A 21,172-nucleotide genomic window follows, 5' to 3' on the forward strand; every position below is an offset into this window, starting at 1 on the left:
TGGCTTCTGAACTATTAATGTGATCAAATAATGCTCAAAACTTCTTACATGCAACCAAATAGAATGTTTTTTAAACCAAAATTAATTTCTAGAGTGAGAGTGTCGGCAGTGAGTGAGTGAGTGGGGCCCGCTTTTTTGACTTATTTCTCCTCGACAGCAATCAACTCGCAATATTCAATGTTCAGATCTTATATTTTATATTTGCTAAAAGTTATATATTTATTTATAAACAAATCCCTATACTTGCTTATTCTTGTTAATTTTACATTTCTATTTATTTCATTGTTCAATTAAGATCTCTAACTTATTTTCAATTTATTGATAAATGTTTAAATAATAATATTTTACTCTTTTGTATTTTCTTGGATTTTGTTCCTTGTTCTCAACTATTGCTTTTCATTTATTTTTTCAACGTTTTCTTAACTCTTATTTTTCATAAAAATAATAATAATAATAATTTTAATACTATCCTTATAAAAAACTTATTCTAATTAAATTATATGATCTTTGTTAATTTAAATATAAAATTATCATATGTTCAATATAACATAAAAGTTAAATAATAAAAAATATATATATTTTTTTTCGCATAGGACACCTAAATTTCGGGGAGACCCTAAATTGAATACAAACATATTCATATACCCCTCATAAAAATATTATTGTACTTAAATGTTTTCTAATGAATAAAGAAAATAAAATGTGTACTTTCTAACATCTATTTTGTGGACCATAATCTCTTTTTCATCTTTTGGATAGATTTATTTATTTATTTTATAGTTAATTTATCTATTTTAACATCTTATTTTGAGTCCTCAATTCTCTTTTAATGTTGTATAATTAATTTTGATATAAATAACTAAAACTATATGTAAAGTAGATGCTTTCATTGAACCCCACTGATAACCTTAGCATTAATGATTAATCCAAACAAAAGTTTGAGGGCCACTTAATTGTTTATTTTTTTAAGGATAAAACCCATTTCAGGGTTCCACTTAATTATTATTGCAATGCATTTAAAATTAACTTTATTATTGCAATGTATGTATTAAGAGCTGTCAAATGTCTGTCAAGAACAGTGGCAGCATTCCTCTATAATATTCTTCAATTAATAATACTTATATGATGCTCATTTCATAAATAACGACAAAAACTAGGAATCCACTACCTCTGCTGTTGCTGGTCCTGCTTTGAGAGCTCATGGGTTTACTATTCTTATATATATATATATATAATTATTATTATTATTATTATTATTTTCTTTCTATATTTAACTTTAAAAATATATAATTTTAATTAACATAGACCTAATTTTTGTACAAATTCTTTGAACCATAGCCACAGTATATAAATAAATAAATAAATAAACAAACAAACAAATTATTACATTACTAACTAACAAACATAAACAAATACTGAAATCACACACTACCATAAAATAAAGCTCCGTAGTAGGGAAGCAGACACAAACCAAAATCTAATAGAATAAAGCAGTGAACTTGAGATGAATTCCGAGAACAAAACCCAAGATTTTTTAGGGTTTAGAAAGTTTTGTAATAAAATGGATAGATTGTGTTTGGTATTGTAAATCAATGGTTCCAAATAGCCCAAACAGACTAACCGAATAGTACAGAGCTCAGTTCAGCAAACCAGATTGATTTTACCAGTTTGGGGAGATACTCGGTTTAAACAGTCAGTCCAGTTTAGTCGATTTTCTTACCCCTTAGATTTGATTAGGGTTAGTGAGCACATGTTCAGTATACATGCAATACAAAATGAAGACTAGCATATTTGACGAACACAAATAAAACTACATCTTGAATTGGGGAATTGCTAGATGAAGTGTTATGTGGATTCTATAAAGTCATTCATTCAAACCATTAACTAAAATTTATCAGAATTCCCAAAACGAATATTGAAAGGAATGATAAACAAGTAGCAAAATTTCTCAGGTTGCCCCTTTATTGGATGATGGTAAGGAGGAATCCAACAAAATGGGATGGATTCAAATAAGAAACAATTTAAAGCATGAAGTAGTTACTCTACAAAATGTAACACAAATGGGCCTGCTTCGACTGTGTAGTTAAGTCTTGATCATGCATGATGATGATGGTACAACAAAGTATTTTCAATGGAGAACTATGGTTTTGTCGATCAATAGCAGGCTTCCTTCACAATTTAAGATGATGAACCATTTGAACTTCTCAATATATAACATAAACTACCCACATCTCTTGAGCTGAACCAAGTATTTACGACCTATCTTGTTCAATCTCCTCCTTGTTCAGAGTTAAGAAATCATACCATTTTACAGCTTAACCATTATTACTTTGGTTCACTAGAAAAATGGAACACGATTTCTCTGCAACAACATAAACATTCATATCAAAAACTAAAATATTCAAGACATGTGAATTACAATACATGAAAATGAATGCAAGTAACAATGAAGCAACAGGAAAAAGGAACACCCAACAACAGAAGTGGAAACACAAACCAAATGACAAATCATAAACAAATCCACAAGCAACAAACACATCATAAGCTCTTATAGGACAAAACATTATGTTATTTGAGTTGAAAAGTTATTTGGATTTAATCTAAATAACCCCTTATCATATCATTAACTAAAATACTCTTACTTAATTTTTTATAACATTTAAGATCAAACAAGCTCTTATAGGTCAATCCAGTGTTTAATTAATTCAACATCATTGTGCATAATCTTCTAAGCCATCTTCAACTTTCATAGGAAAACAGCAAGTAGTTTCACACATTAAAGAATCAAAAACCTAGAATACGAGGAAAGAGGAGAGGAGAGGAGAGGAGAGGAGAGCTTACCAAATAAGCGAGAGTGTCGATGAGCTCTCTCAGCCTACTGTGAATGAATGAACGAAACCAGTCAACAGTTTTCTGAATGGCGGCTATACAAGAGAAATTTTTTAGTAATCAAATATGGTCTAAGAAGGAAATGCATCCAAAGGAACATCATATCCATTCTTGCACATCAATCCTAAAACCTGTTTAAGTTTATGCGTTTTACCAGAGAAATTGTAAGCATTATACAATATCCAGAATGTCTTTTTCGTTAGATGAATATTAGAATCCTCTAACTCATCCAACACTCTCTCCATCTCCTTTAGACGCTTCTGTGAGCCATACATAACCATCTTACAATGATAAAGCGATCTGCAGATTCTCCAACCGGCTCGCTCTGCTCGCTTTACAAAACAAGAAAGGTTATCAACCTTGTCTCTTCTGAAATAACTCGAGATTATACATCGCATGACATCAACTGTTCCAACCGAAATGTTATTATCAAACGCCTCATTGATTGACTTCTCCATTTCCTCAAACATATCTTCTTGTGCATAAAGTCTAATCAATAAGACATTCAACCAAGGTCTATAATCCCCTTCTGGAATGAACCTCAAAAGGACCTCAACTTTTTGAACTCTGTTTTTATCACAACTCTTACAGTATGCACAAACCATAGCTCTTATTAACTGAGGATAATGCTTGTTGACATCATTGCTTACAAGCTCGTACATATTCTCCATCTTCTCCAAATTACCCGAATGAGCATATCCCCGGAGAAGCAACAAATATGTGTTGTCATCTGGATTGACTGAGCTTTCCTTCATAGACTCGTAGGTTTTCTCCATGTCTTCCCATAACCAGGCAGTAAGATACCCGGCAATCAAATTATTGTATGTAACCGAGGTAGGAGAGATGTTTAATCTCTGCATTTCAGCGAAAGTTGCCTCCATGTGATCTACCAGCAACGAACGACCAAATACAGATATTAGTATATTATATGTGACTACTGAAGGGCAACAATTAATGTCTCTCTTTATATCTTGGAAAACCTGGTGACATTTATCAGCACAGCCGTTTAGCATATAAACACCCATAAGAGCGTTATAGGTAGATATTCTCTTCAGGTTCTTGTTACCAGCCTCATTGAACAGTTCAAGTGCCAGATCAATGTTTTTAAGTTTACCGGCGAATGCAATAGCTTTTGCATACTCCTCTGCCAGCATTGGGAAGCTACAGTCTACCTGTTTTCTTCTCCAGTTGAAAACCTGACAAAAAGGTTTATTTAGTATCAAAATTATGAATAAATATTGAGACAATATGAGATGAGGATGATACCTGTACGGCTACTTGAGGACGAGGACTCAACTTTTTTAGTAGTTCAAGGAAAGCAGATAGATGAGAGTATTTACTGAACAAGGGGAGGCCTTGTGCTTCCAGTATCCTCTCAATGCCTTCTTCCTCAAGGAGGTGTTTGGCAATCAAATCCTGGCTTAATCCTGTAATAGAGTTGTTGAGATCATCACTAACGGTGTTGTTGGAGTTAGAGAATAAGCGAATTATGTCGGGAAACTGATCCCAGCACGAAATGGATGGAGTTGTGAGGTCTCGTGTCGATGTCTTATTATTGATTGTAGTTGGGAGTTTGGAGAATGGGTCGTCTAGGGTTTCGGGGTTTCTCCTCCACCACCATTGAGGGCGGAGGAGGAGCTTTGGTCGTGCAAGTTCTGATATAGACCACACCCGCTTCATCATTGTTCGGCGATGTGGGTTCTGTTCATACTGGTGAGAGTTGGTTCCAGGTTTTATCCACCAGGTTGTATGAATCGAGGTTATCGCAACTAGAAATCATAAATGGAAAAGAATATGCATTTGAAGATGATGTGTCATATTTCCGGAGATAGATATTCTGATGATACAGAGAAGGACGCGATCCACGACTAGACTGCTAAATCTGTGTGAAGAAGAAGAAGAAGAAGAAGACGGTGGTATTAGTCATATCATCCGCCGCCGCCGCCGCCGCTTGGAGGAGTTAGAGATGCGTTGAGCGATAGACGCCACGCGATCGGATGATTTTACTGGCTAACATTGGTCTAAACAGACAGACAGAGAGACGTGAAGCAAAATGAAGGGTTTGATTGAACAAGTAAGTGTATTTGGGCTTCTTTTCTGATTTATCTAGCTGGGCCACCGAGACCTAAACACGACTACTGACAAGAAGAAGCCCAACTTATAATAATGCTCAGTTTGACCCAAAGACAAAATAAAACTAAGTTTTATTTTCATTCTTTGATATGATGATTTTTCATTTTATAGATGTTTTTAATTTATTTTAATAATATATTATATTATATTATATTATATTATATAATATAGTTTCCAAAATGTGGCACCAGATATAAACGGTTTTTAAAATATTTATTTTTAAAATAAATTATATATAACTTTTTATTTTATCAAAAAAATATAACAATTTTTTATAAGACAATTTATATAAAAATAATGATGAAGTGTAATATATATGAATGATAAAATATAATATTATATATATATATATATAAATATAAAGAGAGAAAATTAAAAAATATTAGTGATAAAAAAAATTATATATATATATATATATATATATTATCTTAGAAATAATGTGGTAAGTGAATGCAACAATCCTCTCATTATGTTTAGAGATAATATTTGGTTTGGATGGATAATAGATTCTTGCATTATTCACAAATGGATTCTTACATTATTGACAAATGAATTTTGAATATTGTATGCTCAACGTTTCTTTTAAAGTGTTGATGGGTTAGATGAGGTGTTTAAAATTGGATGTGAAAACTTAAAATTTATCTATCTTGACAACCTTGATAATAGTGTGGTATTTATTATTTGTTTGTATTGTAATAGAGTATCTCCCACTATCATCTATAAAAAGTCGAGATTGTCTATACCTAATGTTTAGCCTATTAACAGAATATATGTAAATGTAGATGGATGATAAAATACATACATCTACAAATTAAATTATTCTCTCTTTTATACTGAATTAAATTATAACTCTATCAAGATTCTATCCAAACATATATATTTAATTTTAAATTAATTTGTCTTGTTAATTAAAATTACCATTTGACACTGAAATTAGAAAAAATAATATAATTAACCAATATAATATTTTGTCAAAAAAAACAGGATTAAGTGAAGTTTGTCATTTTATATCATGGTTTGACAATAAACATACTTATTTTGTTTAATATAGTACTTAATATAGTGTAGCACATGGTTATGGATGGATTATGTTTTTGGGCATGATGATAAACAATTTGCTTCTGTCATGTAACACGGTGAACTTACTAGTATAATCTGGTTGGCATAAATGTAGATTTATTTTCTCCATTCATTGTACTTGCTGGTTCATTTTTGTGATAAAATCAAATAAATAAAAAGTGAGTATATATATAATGTATACAAGTAAATAAAATCAATTCATGTTTAATATTGCTTCATTAAATATATGCATCAAATATATTTAAACTCCCAAACATAAAAAATATTATCTTACATATTGAAGTTTACCTTTTTAATTTTATTTTTTTTAAAGTGTTATGTTTCTTGGTCCCAGAGATGGACCAGGAATTATCGTTAGGGTGGGCTTGAAGAAAAATTAAAATGGGTTAAAATTTTTTTAAAATGGGATTGAATAATATAATGAGAAAATTACAGATTTAATAAACATGAGTTTAGTCTTTTTATTAGATTTATAAAAGAAAATAATGAATAAAAATTAAAAAAGATGAATGAGCTATATCCATTTTCTACTATAACAAAATATTACTTTTTATTATAGCATAGATCACTCCAAGAGAAAAATTCTTATATATAAGAGAATATTAAAAATTATATATTATGATATTGAAAAAAATTTAATAAAACAAAATTTTAATTAAATTTATATATAATTAAATATAATATAATATTTCAAATTCAATTTGTAACATGGAAATAATAATAATAAAATTTTCAACAATAATTAATTTCTATTAAGAGACTCTCTTATATATTATATATTATATATGTTTTTATTGAAACTCGAATTCATTAATGTCAATATTAAGGCGAATTTATAAAAAAATATAAAATAATTGAACAAAAATAAGTTAATAAATAAATAATATATAACTGACAAAATTCATAAGATATAATTTAGAAAAAGATCAAAGTAGGTATTATATAAATAATATTATTATTATTATTTTTGAAAGAGTGAAATATACTACTTTAATATTAATTATTTAAATAAAATAATTATTTATTATATAATATGATTTGAATAAAAAAAAATTGAAAGATAAAATGTAACCATAAATTATAAAAATATTAAAAATATATCTGACAAATACTAAAATATAATTAAAATCAAAATAATTATTCAAATCAAACAAAAATAAAATTAATATATCTAACCTCTTTTTTTCTAAAATATAATTAAAATTCAAATAATGATTCAAATCAAACAAAAATAAAATAAATATATCTAAACTTTTCTTTTTCTCTATCTCAAACAAGGCTTAAAAGAACTTCAAATTACATTCTTATACACATTCCTCTTATCTATCTATCTATCTATCTATATATATATATATATATATATATATATATATATATATATATATATATATATATATATATATATATATATATATATATATATATATATAAATTATGAATGAGTTAGGGTGGGCTTAAGCCCACCTCACCTCAGCCCCTTGCTATGTCCGCCCCTGCTTGGTATATACACAATGTAATACATTTAGATGTGTATTGAATTGAAAATACTTGTCATGCAACTTTTATGAGATGAATAACAATTTAATAAACATTGGTATCTTAACTAAATTTTCCACTTACTATAATAGTATATATAGTAGACGGTTAGGTTCTTAAAAGAAGGAAGTTGAAGCCTGACAAAGCAATTTGTAAGAATTTTGAAAAAGAAAGTGTTTATCACAAAAAAGTAGAAAATACAAGTTAAATTAAAAATTCCCATCAAAATTCCATAATAACAGGGTTAAAATGATTATATTTATGTTATACAAAGTTTAATCATATTTATATAGTCAAATGTAAAGATGAAAAACAAATAGATCTTCACCTCCACCGGAGACAATGTTAAGAATAAACAGAGAGCATACAAATAAAAGAGGAAGGGCATAGAGAAATTTGAGGTAAGAAGTCATTGTATTGTATTATTATTATTTGATTGTTGTGTGCAGGGGCGGAGCCATGTATAACTCCACCTGCCCGGGGGCTTTTATATAATTTATTATATATTAATAAAATATTGACAATGTTGAAAGATTTTTTTGGGTTAAAATTAAAGAGTTCAACCCGAATGCAGTCATACATAATTATTTTTTTAGGGAGAGAGCAAAGGGGAGAATAAGGAAAGGAATCAGTTATATAATTTATTATAACCACTACAAGATATATACTATTATATAATAATAAAAATTTCTTATATCCCCACCATTCAAAAGTATATAAATTATTTATAGTACTCTAATTTAAATAGAAACGTAATTATAAAAATTTAAATTTATATATTTTTTTGGGGAAAAAAATGAAACAACGAATTAAGTATGCAACCCGCAAACACACTTAACCATTTAACCAGACGCAGAACTTATCGTCCGAACTCCGAAGGACTCTAATCCAAACTTAGGACCTTAAAGTGAGTATTCACCTCTTATTACGACTAAGCTAATAAAATGATTAAATTTATACATGAACTCTAACACTAACAGGGTATTTTCATTTTAGAAAATAAAATTAATTCTCTAAATATCCATATATCTAAATTAAAATATATTAATTTGTTTAGAAACAAGTTGACGTGGAGTTGAATTTGAATTAACAAATATTATTAAAATTTTAATATACTCATAATTAAAATATATTCTAAAACATTATTTTATCTAAATTAATAGTTTAATAAGATATTTTAAATAATAAATAAGTAAATTGAAAAAAAAAACTTAATTCGAGTTGGGAGTTTTTAAAAGAAATTATTTTAATCCAGGTAGATTTTTAATTTTTAGTGGTAGGTATTATTTATTATAGTGGTGAAATGAAAAATTAGTATTTATCTGTATATTACATACCATGATCAATTTTAAATATTACCTTCATCAAATAGATTCTGAGAATCAATTTTAAATATTATTTGAGACGATTATTATATATCATAATTTCATTCAAATACTCAAATAAAATATTATATTACATTTACTTTATTATTTGTAATACTTTAAAATAATAAATAATATCATTATGACCAATTTCCTAAAATAGCTCACTTATCCTATTAAATATTGTCTTTCTAAATAATTTAAATAAAGTTGAATTATGCAAATAATTAAGATTACATTAAGAAATGTCTAAATATTTCATTTCCCATCAATTAGCAATAATATGAACAATTTATTAACATATACATACATGATTATGTTTAAATATATATATATTAAATGATTATGATTGTCTTTGTTAATCTAGTATTTGTATTTATGTGAAATCATATATAAAAACTAATTTTAAAAATGTTTTCAAATGGGTCGTGAACCAACCATATTAGAGATAAAAATAAGTGAATATTTTATTGAATATTAGATTCGAAAATTTTATGAATTCGTGTAAAATTCTTATGGTTCTTTATTAAAATATTTGAGTCAATTAATTATTCTAATATTTTATTCAATTTATACTTAATTTTTATTATATTATGTTTTTATCGTTGTGCTCAAACAATTTTTCATTAAATTGATCGTTTAAACAAAATGTCAATTGCTATGTGTATAAAGTATTACTTTCATCTAAAATTTTAATTATTATTAATTATATATATTGATATATGATAATTTTTATTTTTATTTTCTTTAGAAAGTTAAGAAGGCTTACTTATGACTCTAAGTTTTTTTTTTTTTAAGTAATATATAGAAAAAATATGTTATTAATAAATTATTATTAACTAGCTATATTTTTTAAATATAACAAAAATAAATATAATTGATGTATTAAATCTAAGTCAAACAATATTTGTAATGTGGACTGTACTACAATGTATATATATATATTTTTTTTATGCGGGATAAGATTTTCAAAATTTCGGTATTTTAGTATATATTAAAATACTGAAATAATATTTATAAATTAATATATATATATATATATATATATATATATAAATATAATACTTATAACTAAATAAATAATTACTAATAAAATTATAAATAATTAAGTTTTAATTTTTATTTTAAGAATTAAATTAATTCCGTCATTACAAAATTTGAACAATATCAAACAGTTAATATTGAATCAAATAATGTTAGTAAATTTATTTCATTTTCATTTTCTTTCGACTCTTAAAGTATATATTTTATCTTTTTAACTTAAATATGTTTATTTGCATCTTCAAACAAATTTAATGTTAATTCAATTATATAAATTTCATTTTTCAAAATCAAATCAAAATATAATATTATTTCGTTATGAACGATATAATACCGAATAATATGACATATTTGCAATAATTAGATTCTAATTAGGAAGATCGAACAACCTTGTAATTTTTTTAAGGTGACTTCAATGATTTGTAACGATGAGTGATGGTAGAGCAAAGCGAATAAGCCAATCAAACGGTGTTCAAATATTATAAGTTGATTTAACTTTATCGTTGACCAAGGGGTTGGTAAGTTGTTGGAGGTCAAGTGATAAATTATTATCTACATATTATGTCAAAAAGTGAGTAACTCGTATAAATAATAAGAGAATACTTGTATAGGGCCTATGCCTAAAAAAATCTTATGTAGTGACTCTTTATTAGAAAAATGAAAAAATCTGATAACTTCATTTTCTTTGTTACTAAAAAAGTGATGAATATTAACTTGAGAAATTAACACAAACAAGAATACAAACCATACAAACAGTAAATAATACACCAAAAATTAAGAGAGTTGTTCAAACAAAAAAAATTCTGATATAAAAAGTTCAAAACTAATTTTTAAAACATCAAATATGTAATATATACTACTTACATATAAATTTTTTTATTATAGCTAGCAATTTTATTTTATATTTTGTTTTAAACAATTGTACATTTTAAATATAATTTTTTTTTACTAGTTATAGATTTTAAAAAAATAAAATAAATGTTTAAATGTTTAAGCAAAAAATTGATAATTAAATAAATAGCAGCATTGCTGTGTACTTTTTATCGTGATAAATGATATATAATTCATTAATCTACAATAATAAATTTATTTTTATTAACATTTTTTTTATTTATTCAATTATTGTATACCTTCAAATTATAGTCTCAGGTTCACAATTCAAAAATAATAATTGGATTAGGCCCAATTGAATTTTAGTTATATAAATAACTCACATCTTTCTCATGTTTTCTTATTGTATTGTTAAAAATACTAAAACATCTTAAATAAAAAAAATTATTATTATATGTTAATATTTTTTTAATAATTTTCATCAATTAATTAACTATTTTAATTTAACAAGATTATTTAAATATATCAATTGATTATTTAAATAATCTAAATCAAATCAAGGCTTATGGGCCTATGTCCAACCCAATATATATAATTTTAAAATAAAAAATAATTAGAATAGAAATTTGAAAGAATAACTGGGAAAAGAGAATTACTTGTTAAATTTAATTTGTTAAAAAAAAAAAAATTGTTCTAAAAAAAATTGTTCTCTCCTTACATTTTTTTTCAGCTCATGTCATCCATATTGATTTATGTAGGGTTGGGTGGACTAAGCCTATCCGGATTTTTTTTATTTTATTTTAATATTCAAATTTGACAATACTTATTATTATTTTTTTTTAAAGAAATTATTATAATTCATTGTTTTTAATTTAATTATTAAAAAATAGTAAAATTTACCTTTGTCTATTTTTTTTCCAAAATTTTCTGATTATTTTTTAAATTAATTAATTTTATTTTAAACCCACTCTCAAACCATAAATTTGTTTTGAAGAGTCTATCATTTTATGTTATTGACTCTTCATTATCTCTGCCAATTTTTGTACTCCAATGTCAATATCTCTTAAAATGACATGTTTTTATTAAAAAATATATTTCTTTCGTATAAAATTTCTCCTTATTATATATATATATATAAAATACAAATACATTACTATTTATATGTTGTCTCTACTAAAAAATTATAATAATATATTTCAACATTTTTTATTTGGATTTTATAACTGCGTTAATGTTTTAATTTATTAGTTATTTAATTCTTATTTTTTATTCACTTAATTTAAATACAAAAATAATATTAAAATAATTCATTCAATTAAAATTCAATTAACTTATTTTTTTTATCAAATATATATTTATTTTTAAAATTAAGTAAAACCTCCAAAATAAACTAATTAACATTAATAAGCTCACGGTGAATTGGTGATGGAAGAATGTAAAATAAACTTTAGTCTACCATAAGTTATATTACATTGAGAATAAAGGGCTCGTTTATAAGCCGCGTAAGAGGTATGCGTAATAAGCTGCTACAGTAACTTTGCGTAATAAACTCACGCAAAAAATTACAATCAAACACATTTTTACGTTTAAACTTAATTTTCTTTTTACCTCCTTCTTCAGCGTTTAAAATTATAATCTCAGCGTTTCTCCCTCTCAACATTTTTAAATATTTTTTTATTCATTATTTTTCATCTATTTCATTTATTTCTAATCATTTTATTCATTATCTCTCATTTATTTAATCTATTTCTAATCATTTTATTTTTTTTCTCTTAAGATATATAAAATAATGAAATAAAATATAAAATATAAATACACTTTAATATTTTTTATTTATAATTATAATTTTAGAAATCAAACTAGCCTTAATTAATTATCTAAAATACTGATTACAGTTGAGATAAATCCCAAAATGAATGATAATATTAAGAGTGTGAGAGTGCACGAAAAAAATTGACAATTGAAAGATTACGCAGGAGGGGAGTGTGAAAATATAAAAAAATATATTATTAAATACTTTTATATATATCTATCTATATATTTTTTATATCATATTTATATTAAATATATTTAAAATTATATATTTATAAAAATCAATATATTCATATCATTTATTTTAAAATAGATTATTTTTTAATTTAAGTCATTTATTAATAATTAAATTATATATTAACAAAAATTTATAAAAAATAATATATTAATATAATTTATTTTCAAATATATATTATTTTTTAATTTAAATCATTTATTAATATTTAAAATTAAATTAATAAATATATATAACATTATATCTATATATAATATTAATTATTAAATAATATATTATAAATATTAAAAATAAATAAATTGAGCGTATAAGCTGTATCAAACATACCCAAGCTTAACGATTAAATAAAATGAGATCATATCAAACATACCTAAAAATAAGTTGGCGTCAATATGATGAGAATAAGCTAAATCAAACTAGCCCAAACCCAAAATAAATAAATACAATTTTGACACATTATTTTTACATTGAATTCACTACTTCAATGTTCCTAGGCGAATTTAATTATGTTCACTAATTAATTATGTTCACTAATTAAAATCATAAATATGTACGAGCTTATTTGATGCTGGTTATTTTTGGAACTTTTTGTTAGATAATTTTAATAAAATAAAATAAAAATTATAATTTGAAAGTTTAATAAATTAAATTATTATATATTTTAAATTTTATAAAAAATAAAATATAAGTATTTTAGGGTTTAAATTAATTAACTAATTAGATACATGTGATCAGTAAATTTCAAAAAAAATAAATAAACTTGTTAGACATCTCTTAAGCCTCATGTTGATTTGAGGTTTTTTTTTCTTTTGGATTTTGAATAATTATTTTATATCATCTCACTTTCAATTTAACTATCAAATTTCTCATAAATACTCAAATATTTTTATTTTAGTTTCATTAAATTTAAATTTAAATTTCAAATAAAATATAATATTTTATAAATAAACTAATTAAAAACTCAAATAATATTTTTTTTTATTAAACAAAGTTTTTATACAAAAAAAAAAATTCAAAAAAATCAAAGATCTTATATGTATAGGCTTGACACAATAAAAAATATATATATATATATTAAAATAGTCATTTAACAGTTAAACGAAAAAAAAAAAAAAAAGTATTTTTTAGTGAAACAAAATTTGTAATTATGATGTGAGGAGAGAAATTAATCTGACAGTCAAGTGGTCAGAGAGGTCAAAACAACAGTTGACATGCAAATTAATGATCGGCGGTGAGAAAGTGGGACCCACTCCCAGTAACGTCTATTAAGGGGCCGTTGATAGTCCTCTCTCCCTGACCTTCTTGTCCTTTTTCTTTCCAAAAATATTATAATACCTAACTATTTATAAGTTATTTGGTCATTTCACAACTTATATATTTACTATATTATTTTAATTTATTAATTCAAATCCTTTAAAGTAATTTATATTATTTTAATTTTTAAAATTATAATAATTTAACTAATTAAAAACATTTATAATAACTAATTCCAAACAAGTCCTAATATTTTGAGTTCGATTCATTTGATTTTTTTTTTAATATTTTTTATGTTAAAAATAAAACATTCCTTGAGCTTGTTTAATGATGAGGGTTTATTATTATTATTATTATTATTATTTTAATTTGTTCAATAAGAAGTAAGTTATTAAATTTATTTATAATAATATTATTTTTGTAATTTTAAATTTAGTTTTATAAAAATAAAAACATTTTAATCAATTAATTAAGTGATTTAAATATAATAGGAATGATAGGTTGATATTTCATTATAGAAAAAAAATCAAGAAATAAGTAGATTTTATGTAATAATTATTTTAACTATTAAATTATTTAATTTATTAATTAGAATGCTTTTTATTATTATTAAATTTAAATTATAAGTATAATAAAAAAATATGTAAATAATTTATTCCAATAAATTCTAAATAATTTATTTATTTTATTAAAAATTTTAAAAACCCTTAATAAACTTAAAATTAAAGAAGGTTTAAGTTGATTTTTTTTTTTTATCAAATCACCTATTATATTCTTACTTTTTTAATTACGTTATTGAATTATTAAAAAAAAAAAAATTTAATGATGGGTGAGATTTTGAATAGGTAATAATTTTTTATTTTTTTAATAAAAATACTTAAAAGATATTAATATATAAATAAAATAAAATATAATAATGTTTGATTTGTTTAGAGTTATTTATATAATATGAATTAAACCAGATTTAAAGTTAAAACCTACCTATTATATTTTTAATTAAATCATAAAAAGTTTATTTATTAAAATACTGAAATTTCTTAATTTTTTTTGTAACATTTAAATAAAAAGGTTATAATAATTTAATTAATTAAAAATTCAATATTTTTTATCAAACAAATAAATGCTTTTATGAAAAATAATAAAAATCCAAAATAACCTAATCAAACGACTACAACTAAAATGGTAATGAATTTCAGACAATAGTAAAATACGGTTACTGACGGTCTCCGAGCTAATGACGTCAAAAAAACCTTTCAGAAGATGCGAGAGAGGGAAAGAGTTGACGACCGCTAAACAGATTCTAACCACATAAGTGTCTCCATTTCATGACTCAAGTGTGGAAGGCTTGTTTGGTTTCATGACTCAAGATGTCATTACAAATATAAATAATAACAAAAAGAGGAGAGAATAACATGCCATGAACTAATGGTCTAAAAATACAAAATTATGAGGAAGAAAAATAATAAATAGATTTTTTTAGTCAATCATATTAATTTTTGTAATTCTTTTTTATTAATTTTTTTTCATAATAAAATAAAAATAAAATTAATTAATATTTTTTTAATATAAAATAATAAAATTTTAAAAATATAAAGTACTTTAATATTTTAGTTATATATTTTTTAATAAAAAAGTTGTTTGATATTATTTTAATATTATTGGGTTTAGTTCTATTATAATTATATTACTTAGTTTTTTATTATGTATTTTTATTTTAAATTATAAGACAATTATTTTTTTAGAGCTTGTTTGATATTAGTTTTTAGGAATTATTTAAAATTTTATCTAATTCTTTAAAAAAAAAATTCTATCACATTATTATAATTCTAACTTGATTTCATTAACTAAAATAGTATTATTTTATTTTTATTAAATTTAAATATATTTTTTTAATAATTGAAATCAAAATAACTTACCTTATTTTTTTATATTAAAATATATATATATACCAAAACCAAACAAACTCAATATTGAGATGGAATGGCTACAAACATCTCAATAAAATTAATATTACTTTAAAGACCAAAGATTTAATTTCAATTTTTTATTAAATTAGTTGCACAATTAAAAAAATTGTGGCCATGTTATCTTTTTTTATTTTTAATAAAATTATAATATATAAATATAATATAATTAAAAGAAAAAAATATTAACTGATTCATAATATTTATTTATTTAATAATTAACTAATTTTTGGGAAATTTAAGGCCCATACAAATAAGGACCTATATAATTAATAACTTGAATTAAAGAGAAATATATTATTGTAAATAGGGACGTTATCAGGGAGAAATGATTAGATGAGAGAATTTGGTGAGGGAATTTGTTGAGAGAATTCTCTATTTTCTCTCTTTCCTCCCACTTTTACATTTTCCAACCAATGAAGGTGATGTCAAGTCATTCCCTCACCAAATTTCCTTTCTCTATCACTCTTCCGTTAACAGGTCTAACAAAAAGGTTGTAAGTCCCGTATAATTGCAATAGTATTTAAAATTAAAATAAAATGATCAATTTTTAGTAAAATAAATGAAAAAAATAAATAAGGAAAGCTCCAAATCCACCATTAAGACTTAATAATGGGCCAAGGGTGTGTGGGCCGTTTGGCCTGTCCCCGTTCTCTCTCTCTCTCTCTAGTTTAGAGCTGTCCTTTTCTCACCTCATGCGCATAAATATCTCCCCTTCTCTGTCTCCTCTAACCCTAATGTAATGTACAGTAGATCCCTAAACCCTAAAATACTTGGAATTACATTTTAATTAGAAAACATACCCTTTATTACTTATTTTCTAACGTTCATAAGTTGTAAATACACTAATAAAAATTTATCTGAACACTTTGTTTGGTTAGATACTAACCAATAGTCTTGTTTGGTTGAGTTTTTTTTTTTTTATATATTTTAAATTCAATTATCATTTTATTAATTTTATTATTATATATTAATACATTTTATTAAAAATTTTCTATAAAAAAATAATCAGCTCATCACCCATCAATCTAACATTTTTTTTAACTCTCACGGAAGAAGCTCTCTAAATTTGTGGACGGTGTTATATATGTATACAGTTGAAAGAATGCGTTTTCAGTTTTCAGATAATAGAACCAAACAAGGCTTTGAGAAGAGAATTGAAAGGACAAAGAAACTAGGGTTAGAAAAAGGGCCCAAGCATCTAGTAGAGACAAAACTGTAGGAATAGTAGACTAGTAGTAGTACGGTCTGTTTAATTTACTGTTAACCACTTGCAGTAGCTACAACAACACGGTTAAATTTTCTTAATTTGTTTCATCACATGAAGTCTCATATATATAAAGAACGGAAGGCTTTGCTTCTTCTTAATCTTCAAATTAATTAAGTTCTAGAGAGAGAAGAAGACGAGTTTGAATTCATGGCAGTTGATGCTAGGTACGTACGTCCGATGAGTAGAGAATTAGAAGAAGATGAAGAGACGAAGCGGCAGCAGATAGAGAGTGGGATTATTGAGGACGTCGAAACGACGTCGTCGTCGTCGGTAGTGATGCCGGGATTCAGATTCCATCCGACAGAGGAAGAACTGGTGGAGTTTTACCTTCGCCGTAAGGTGGAGGGCAAACGTTTCAATCTCGATCTTATCACTTTCATCGATCTCTATCGCTATGACCCTTGGGAGCTTCCTGGTATGTACGTACCTAATTATAATTTCTTCTCTTTTTCTAATTTTATTCATAAAAAATGAACCTATATATCTTCCTCTATATATATATATATATATATAATAAATAGGATTGGCCGCAATTGGGGAGAAAGAATGGTACTTTTACGTGCCAAGGGATAAAAAATACAGAAACGGGGACAGGCCTAATCGAGTCACAACATCTGGCTATTGGAAGGCAACCGGAGCTGATAGAATTATCAAGACTGACAATTTTAGGTCCATTGGTTTGAAGAAAACCCTAGTTTTCTACTCCGGCAAAGCTCCTAAAGGGATCCGATCAAGTTGGATCATGAATGAATACCGCTTACCTCACCACGAGACTCTAAAGTTACAAAAGGTACCCCTACCTACCTACCTACCTTTTCTTTCTTTTTATCTTCATTCATTCATTCATTCATTAAAGCCTATATATATGATCACTTGACTTGACTTGATTAAGAAAAAAAATAAAAAAATTATCATATTAATTTGCAGACTGAGATTTCACTTTGTCGTGTGTATAAAAGAGCCGGAGTAGAAGACCACCACCCGTCTCTTCCGCGCTCATTCCCTACTAGGGCATCCTCTTCAAAAACCACTCATTTGGAGAAGAAACTAATGCCACACAATCTTACTACCCAACTCTCAACAATATTGTCGACATCAAGACCTAATTATGATCATGATTTTGAAAGATCGCCATGTTCCCAACATGAAAAGACAACAAAGACGAACAACATCGAATTATTCAATATCATTGTCCCGCAACAAACTCTCCCAACCGGGGCGCCATCACCGATAACCACCGATTCATTCAAAAAACAATATTGCCCCCCTTCTATCTTCTCAAGGCCTAACGATAACTTTCCAATGACGTCATCCTCTCATCATCAATCCAATTCATTTGACGATCTTCAAGGGCTTGTTACCAATCAACAACAAACTTCCATTAATCCAGTACTACTTCAATATAATAATCAAAACCGTGATTATAGCTCTTTGGTTCCTCATCAATTCAACGAGTTGCAGCTTCATTCACAATCATTAATGGAGCAAAACATGTTGTTAAAGCCACACGAGAGGCAAACTTGGGAATGGAATTCAGTCGCGGGGGGCGATGAAAGCAAAGTTTACAACGCATACCCTTTCAAGTAAATGTATGGATTATTATGAATTCGATCAAGATATACAAAAGAATTATATATCTTACCATTTAAGATGTTGTAATCATCTATATATATATATATAGTCATGATATACTCAAATATATTATAATTGAGGTACGTACGTTCTAAATTATATTGTTGAAATATATAGGATATGTATTGTTAAGTAAGAAACTAGACGAGCTTCATTGTGTAGGTTAAAGGTGGGATATTAATTATAAGTTGTTGGTGACACTTGCTCACAATGGTTTTAATTTCTTCTTAATCCATTAATGGAGTCGTGTTCCAACTTCCAAGGATTGTTTGTAAAAGAACAAAAATTATAAGAATATATATATAGACGTATCTTTTTCTATCTCCCTAAATTATGCTAATGTATATATTTTATAATTTTAAAATTACAAGGTTTATTCCTGTGACATGAAAAGAGAGTACAATTAAGAACACGAATTTGATGTTTTTTTTTTTTAACCTAGTTTGTGACAAATCGTGTCTTGACTAATTGGTTTGTTTTGTGAATCATTATTTCTGATATTTCTTATGATCTTCACGAGACTGAGACTGGAAATAAATAAAAAAATGTTACAACTGGAAAGTTTATAAAAAAAAAACAAATTTGGAGCATATATATATATATATATATATATATATATTTATATATATGGGGCCTAAAGAAAGATGGGCACTACACTGTTAGTCATGAGCATGCAGAAGTCAATCCATGATTGACGCCCACAGGGGGAAGACGACCAATTTATAAGAGACATATAAAAACATCGACTTATTATATATTATATATGAATTAAACGAGAGCATAATAAATATAAAATAAAAGAACTGAACAATTTGTTGATCATATGATATCACGATCTATTAATTCATCCGAATTCCCAAATATCCATTAATTTGGAATTATTTATAATTAACATCATCTGAATTAATTATTATATTGTTATAACAAATTAAATTGATCTCAAGACTTTTAACAGTTGTATTTTGTTAACAAATTAAAAATTATATAAGAATTTAATTCTTTCAGGGACATATATATGGAAGTAAGCTTATTTTATAACCAAACCACATCTAAGCTGATAGCTGTAAACTAACCCCAAACCTACCTCTATTCATTAATTAGCAACTGATAATTATTCCTATATTATCTTTTTTATTATCAATTAATTATTAATCCTAATTTATGTGAAACTATATTCTACTAATAGAGTATTGTAAATGCCTTTTTTGCATGTAATGAACAAGCATAATATAAATATACATGCCAAACAACGTAGTACTATTATTATAGAGCTGGTAGAATGTAGAAAACTAACTGACCTCAATAACATGAAATCGAACTAATAGGATATCGTTGGAGATAATTTAGAAATTTGATGGATAGTCAATTAATAACTTGAAAATTTGTAGTCAGTGGTAAGAGTCAACTTAAGAGACCAAGTGACCGCGAATTCGATTACATCTGAAATTAGGACTATCACTTTCTACTTAAAAAGACAATATTGGGCACATAAATCCTTATCTTTATAGGGGTTTAGGATCATTATTATATATTAATATTATTAATTTATATCTTTTTATAAAAGAAAAAACCACTCTTTTCCAATCCCAAACAAGTTTGTTGGCTACTGCTAGGGAGGCTAAACGGGTTACGGGTCTATTATATATGTTGATGATAAATATCTTGTAGGTTCCTAATTAGTAAAACTTATTTTATTTTTAAATATTTTTAAAAAAAAAAATGAACTCTTATTAGAAAGAGTAAGATGAGTTCAAACATTAAAAAAAAAATAAAAAAATAAAAAAATAAAAAAATAAATAAATAAATAAATAAATAAAACAACATAAAAATTTAAATGTCAATAAAATCAAAAAATTATATTCCACCATTGTTCATATCTAATTAATTATATATATATATATATATAAAGTCTATATATGTTCGTTCTATGCTATATTGAAATGTTGAATTATAGTTGTAATGCTAGTTACCTAAATAATCAAAACCTAGGTCTCTTTTGTCAACTACTTTTAAGTTTGAGGCCATAAAAATTAATTAAGCTTAGCTAATGACAGTTATTACTTATTATAAAGAAAAATAATATATATATATATATATATATATTCTTTTAAAAAATATTAACTTTTATTAA

At 25.3% G+C, this 21,172-nt stretch overlaps 2 protein-coding genes across 2 annotated transcripts; one reads left to right on the top strand and one right to left on the bottom strand.

Annotated features, from left to right (window-relative positions):
• Positions 1–1,936: 1,936 nt before the first annotated feature.
• Positions 1,937–4,925, bottom strand: LOC124932058 (pentatricopeptide repeat-containing protein At2g30780-like). The gene is made up of 3 exons (XM_047472661.1): positions 4,156–4,925; positions 2,842–4,085; positions 1,937–2,362 (listed from the first exon to the last, which is right to left on the bottom strand). Exons 1-2 carry the CDS (start codon positions 4,570–4,572, stop codon positions 2,961–2,963), a joined length of 1,542 nt encoding a protein of 513 aa, XP_047328617.1. The 5' UTR covers positions 4,573–4,925; the 3' UTR covers positions 1,937–2,362; positions 2,842–2,960.
• Positions 4,926–17,503: 12,578 nt separating this feature from the next.
• Positions 17,504–19,356, top strand: LOC124932243 (NAC domain-containing protein 35-like). The gene is made up of 3 exons (XM_047472861.1): positions 17,504–17,824; positions 17,931–18,199; positions 18,337–19,356. The coding sequence occupies exons 1-3, from the start codon at positions 17,557–17,559 to the stop codon at positions 18,994–18,996; spliced, it is 1,197 nt and encodes a 398-aa protein (XP_047328817.1). The 5' UTR covers positions 17,504–17,556; the 3' UTR covers positions 18,997–19,356.
• The last annotated feature ends 1,816 nt before the right edge of the window (positions 19,357–21,172 follow it).

This window comes from Impatiens glandulifera, chromosome 3 (genome assembly GCF_907164915.1).
Source record: "Impatiens glandulifera chromosome 3, dImpGla2.1, whole genome shotgun sequence".
NCBI classification, from domain to species: Eukaryota; Viridiplantae; Streptophyta; class Magnoliopsida; order Ericales; family Balsaminaceae; genus Impatiens; species Impatiens glandulifera.

What these genes read in the sequence shown, in the direction of transcription:
- LOC124932058 (XM_047472661.1), bottom strand. Translation starts at nt 4,572, where the DNA reads ATGATGAAGCGGGTGTGGTCTATATCAGAACTTGCACGACCAAAGCTC. An exon ending in GTCCTCAAGTAGCCGTACAG is followed by an intron (nt 4,086 to 4,155) that starts GTATCATCCTCA and finishes CCTTTTTGTCAG; the next exon opens with GTTTTCAACTGGAGAAGAAA.
- LOC124932243 (XM_047472861.1), top strand. Translation starts at nt 17,557, where the DNA reads ATGGCAGTTGATGCTAGGTACGTACGTCCGATGAGTAGAGAATTAGAA. An exon ending in TGACCCTTGGGAGCTTCCTG is followed by an intron (nt 17,825 to 17,930) that starts GTATGTACGTAC and finishes TATAATAAATAG; the next exon opens with GATTGGCCGCAATTGGGGAG. An exon ending in AGACTCTAAAGTTACAAAAG is followed by an intron (nt 18,200 to 18,336) that starts GTACCCCTACCT and finishes ATTAATTTGCAG; the next exon opens with ACTGAGATTTCACTTTGTCG.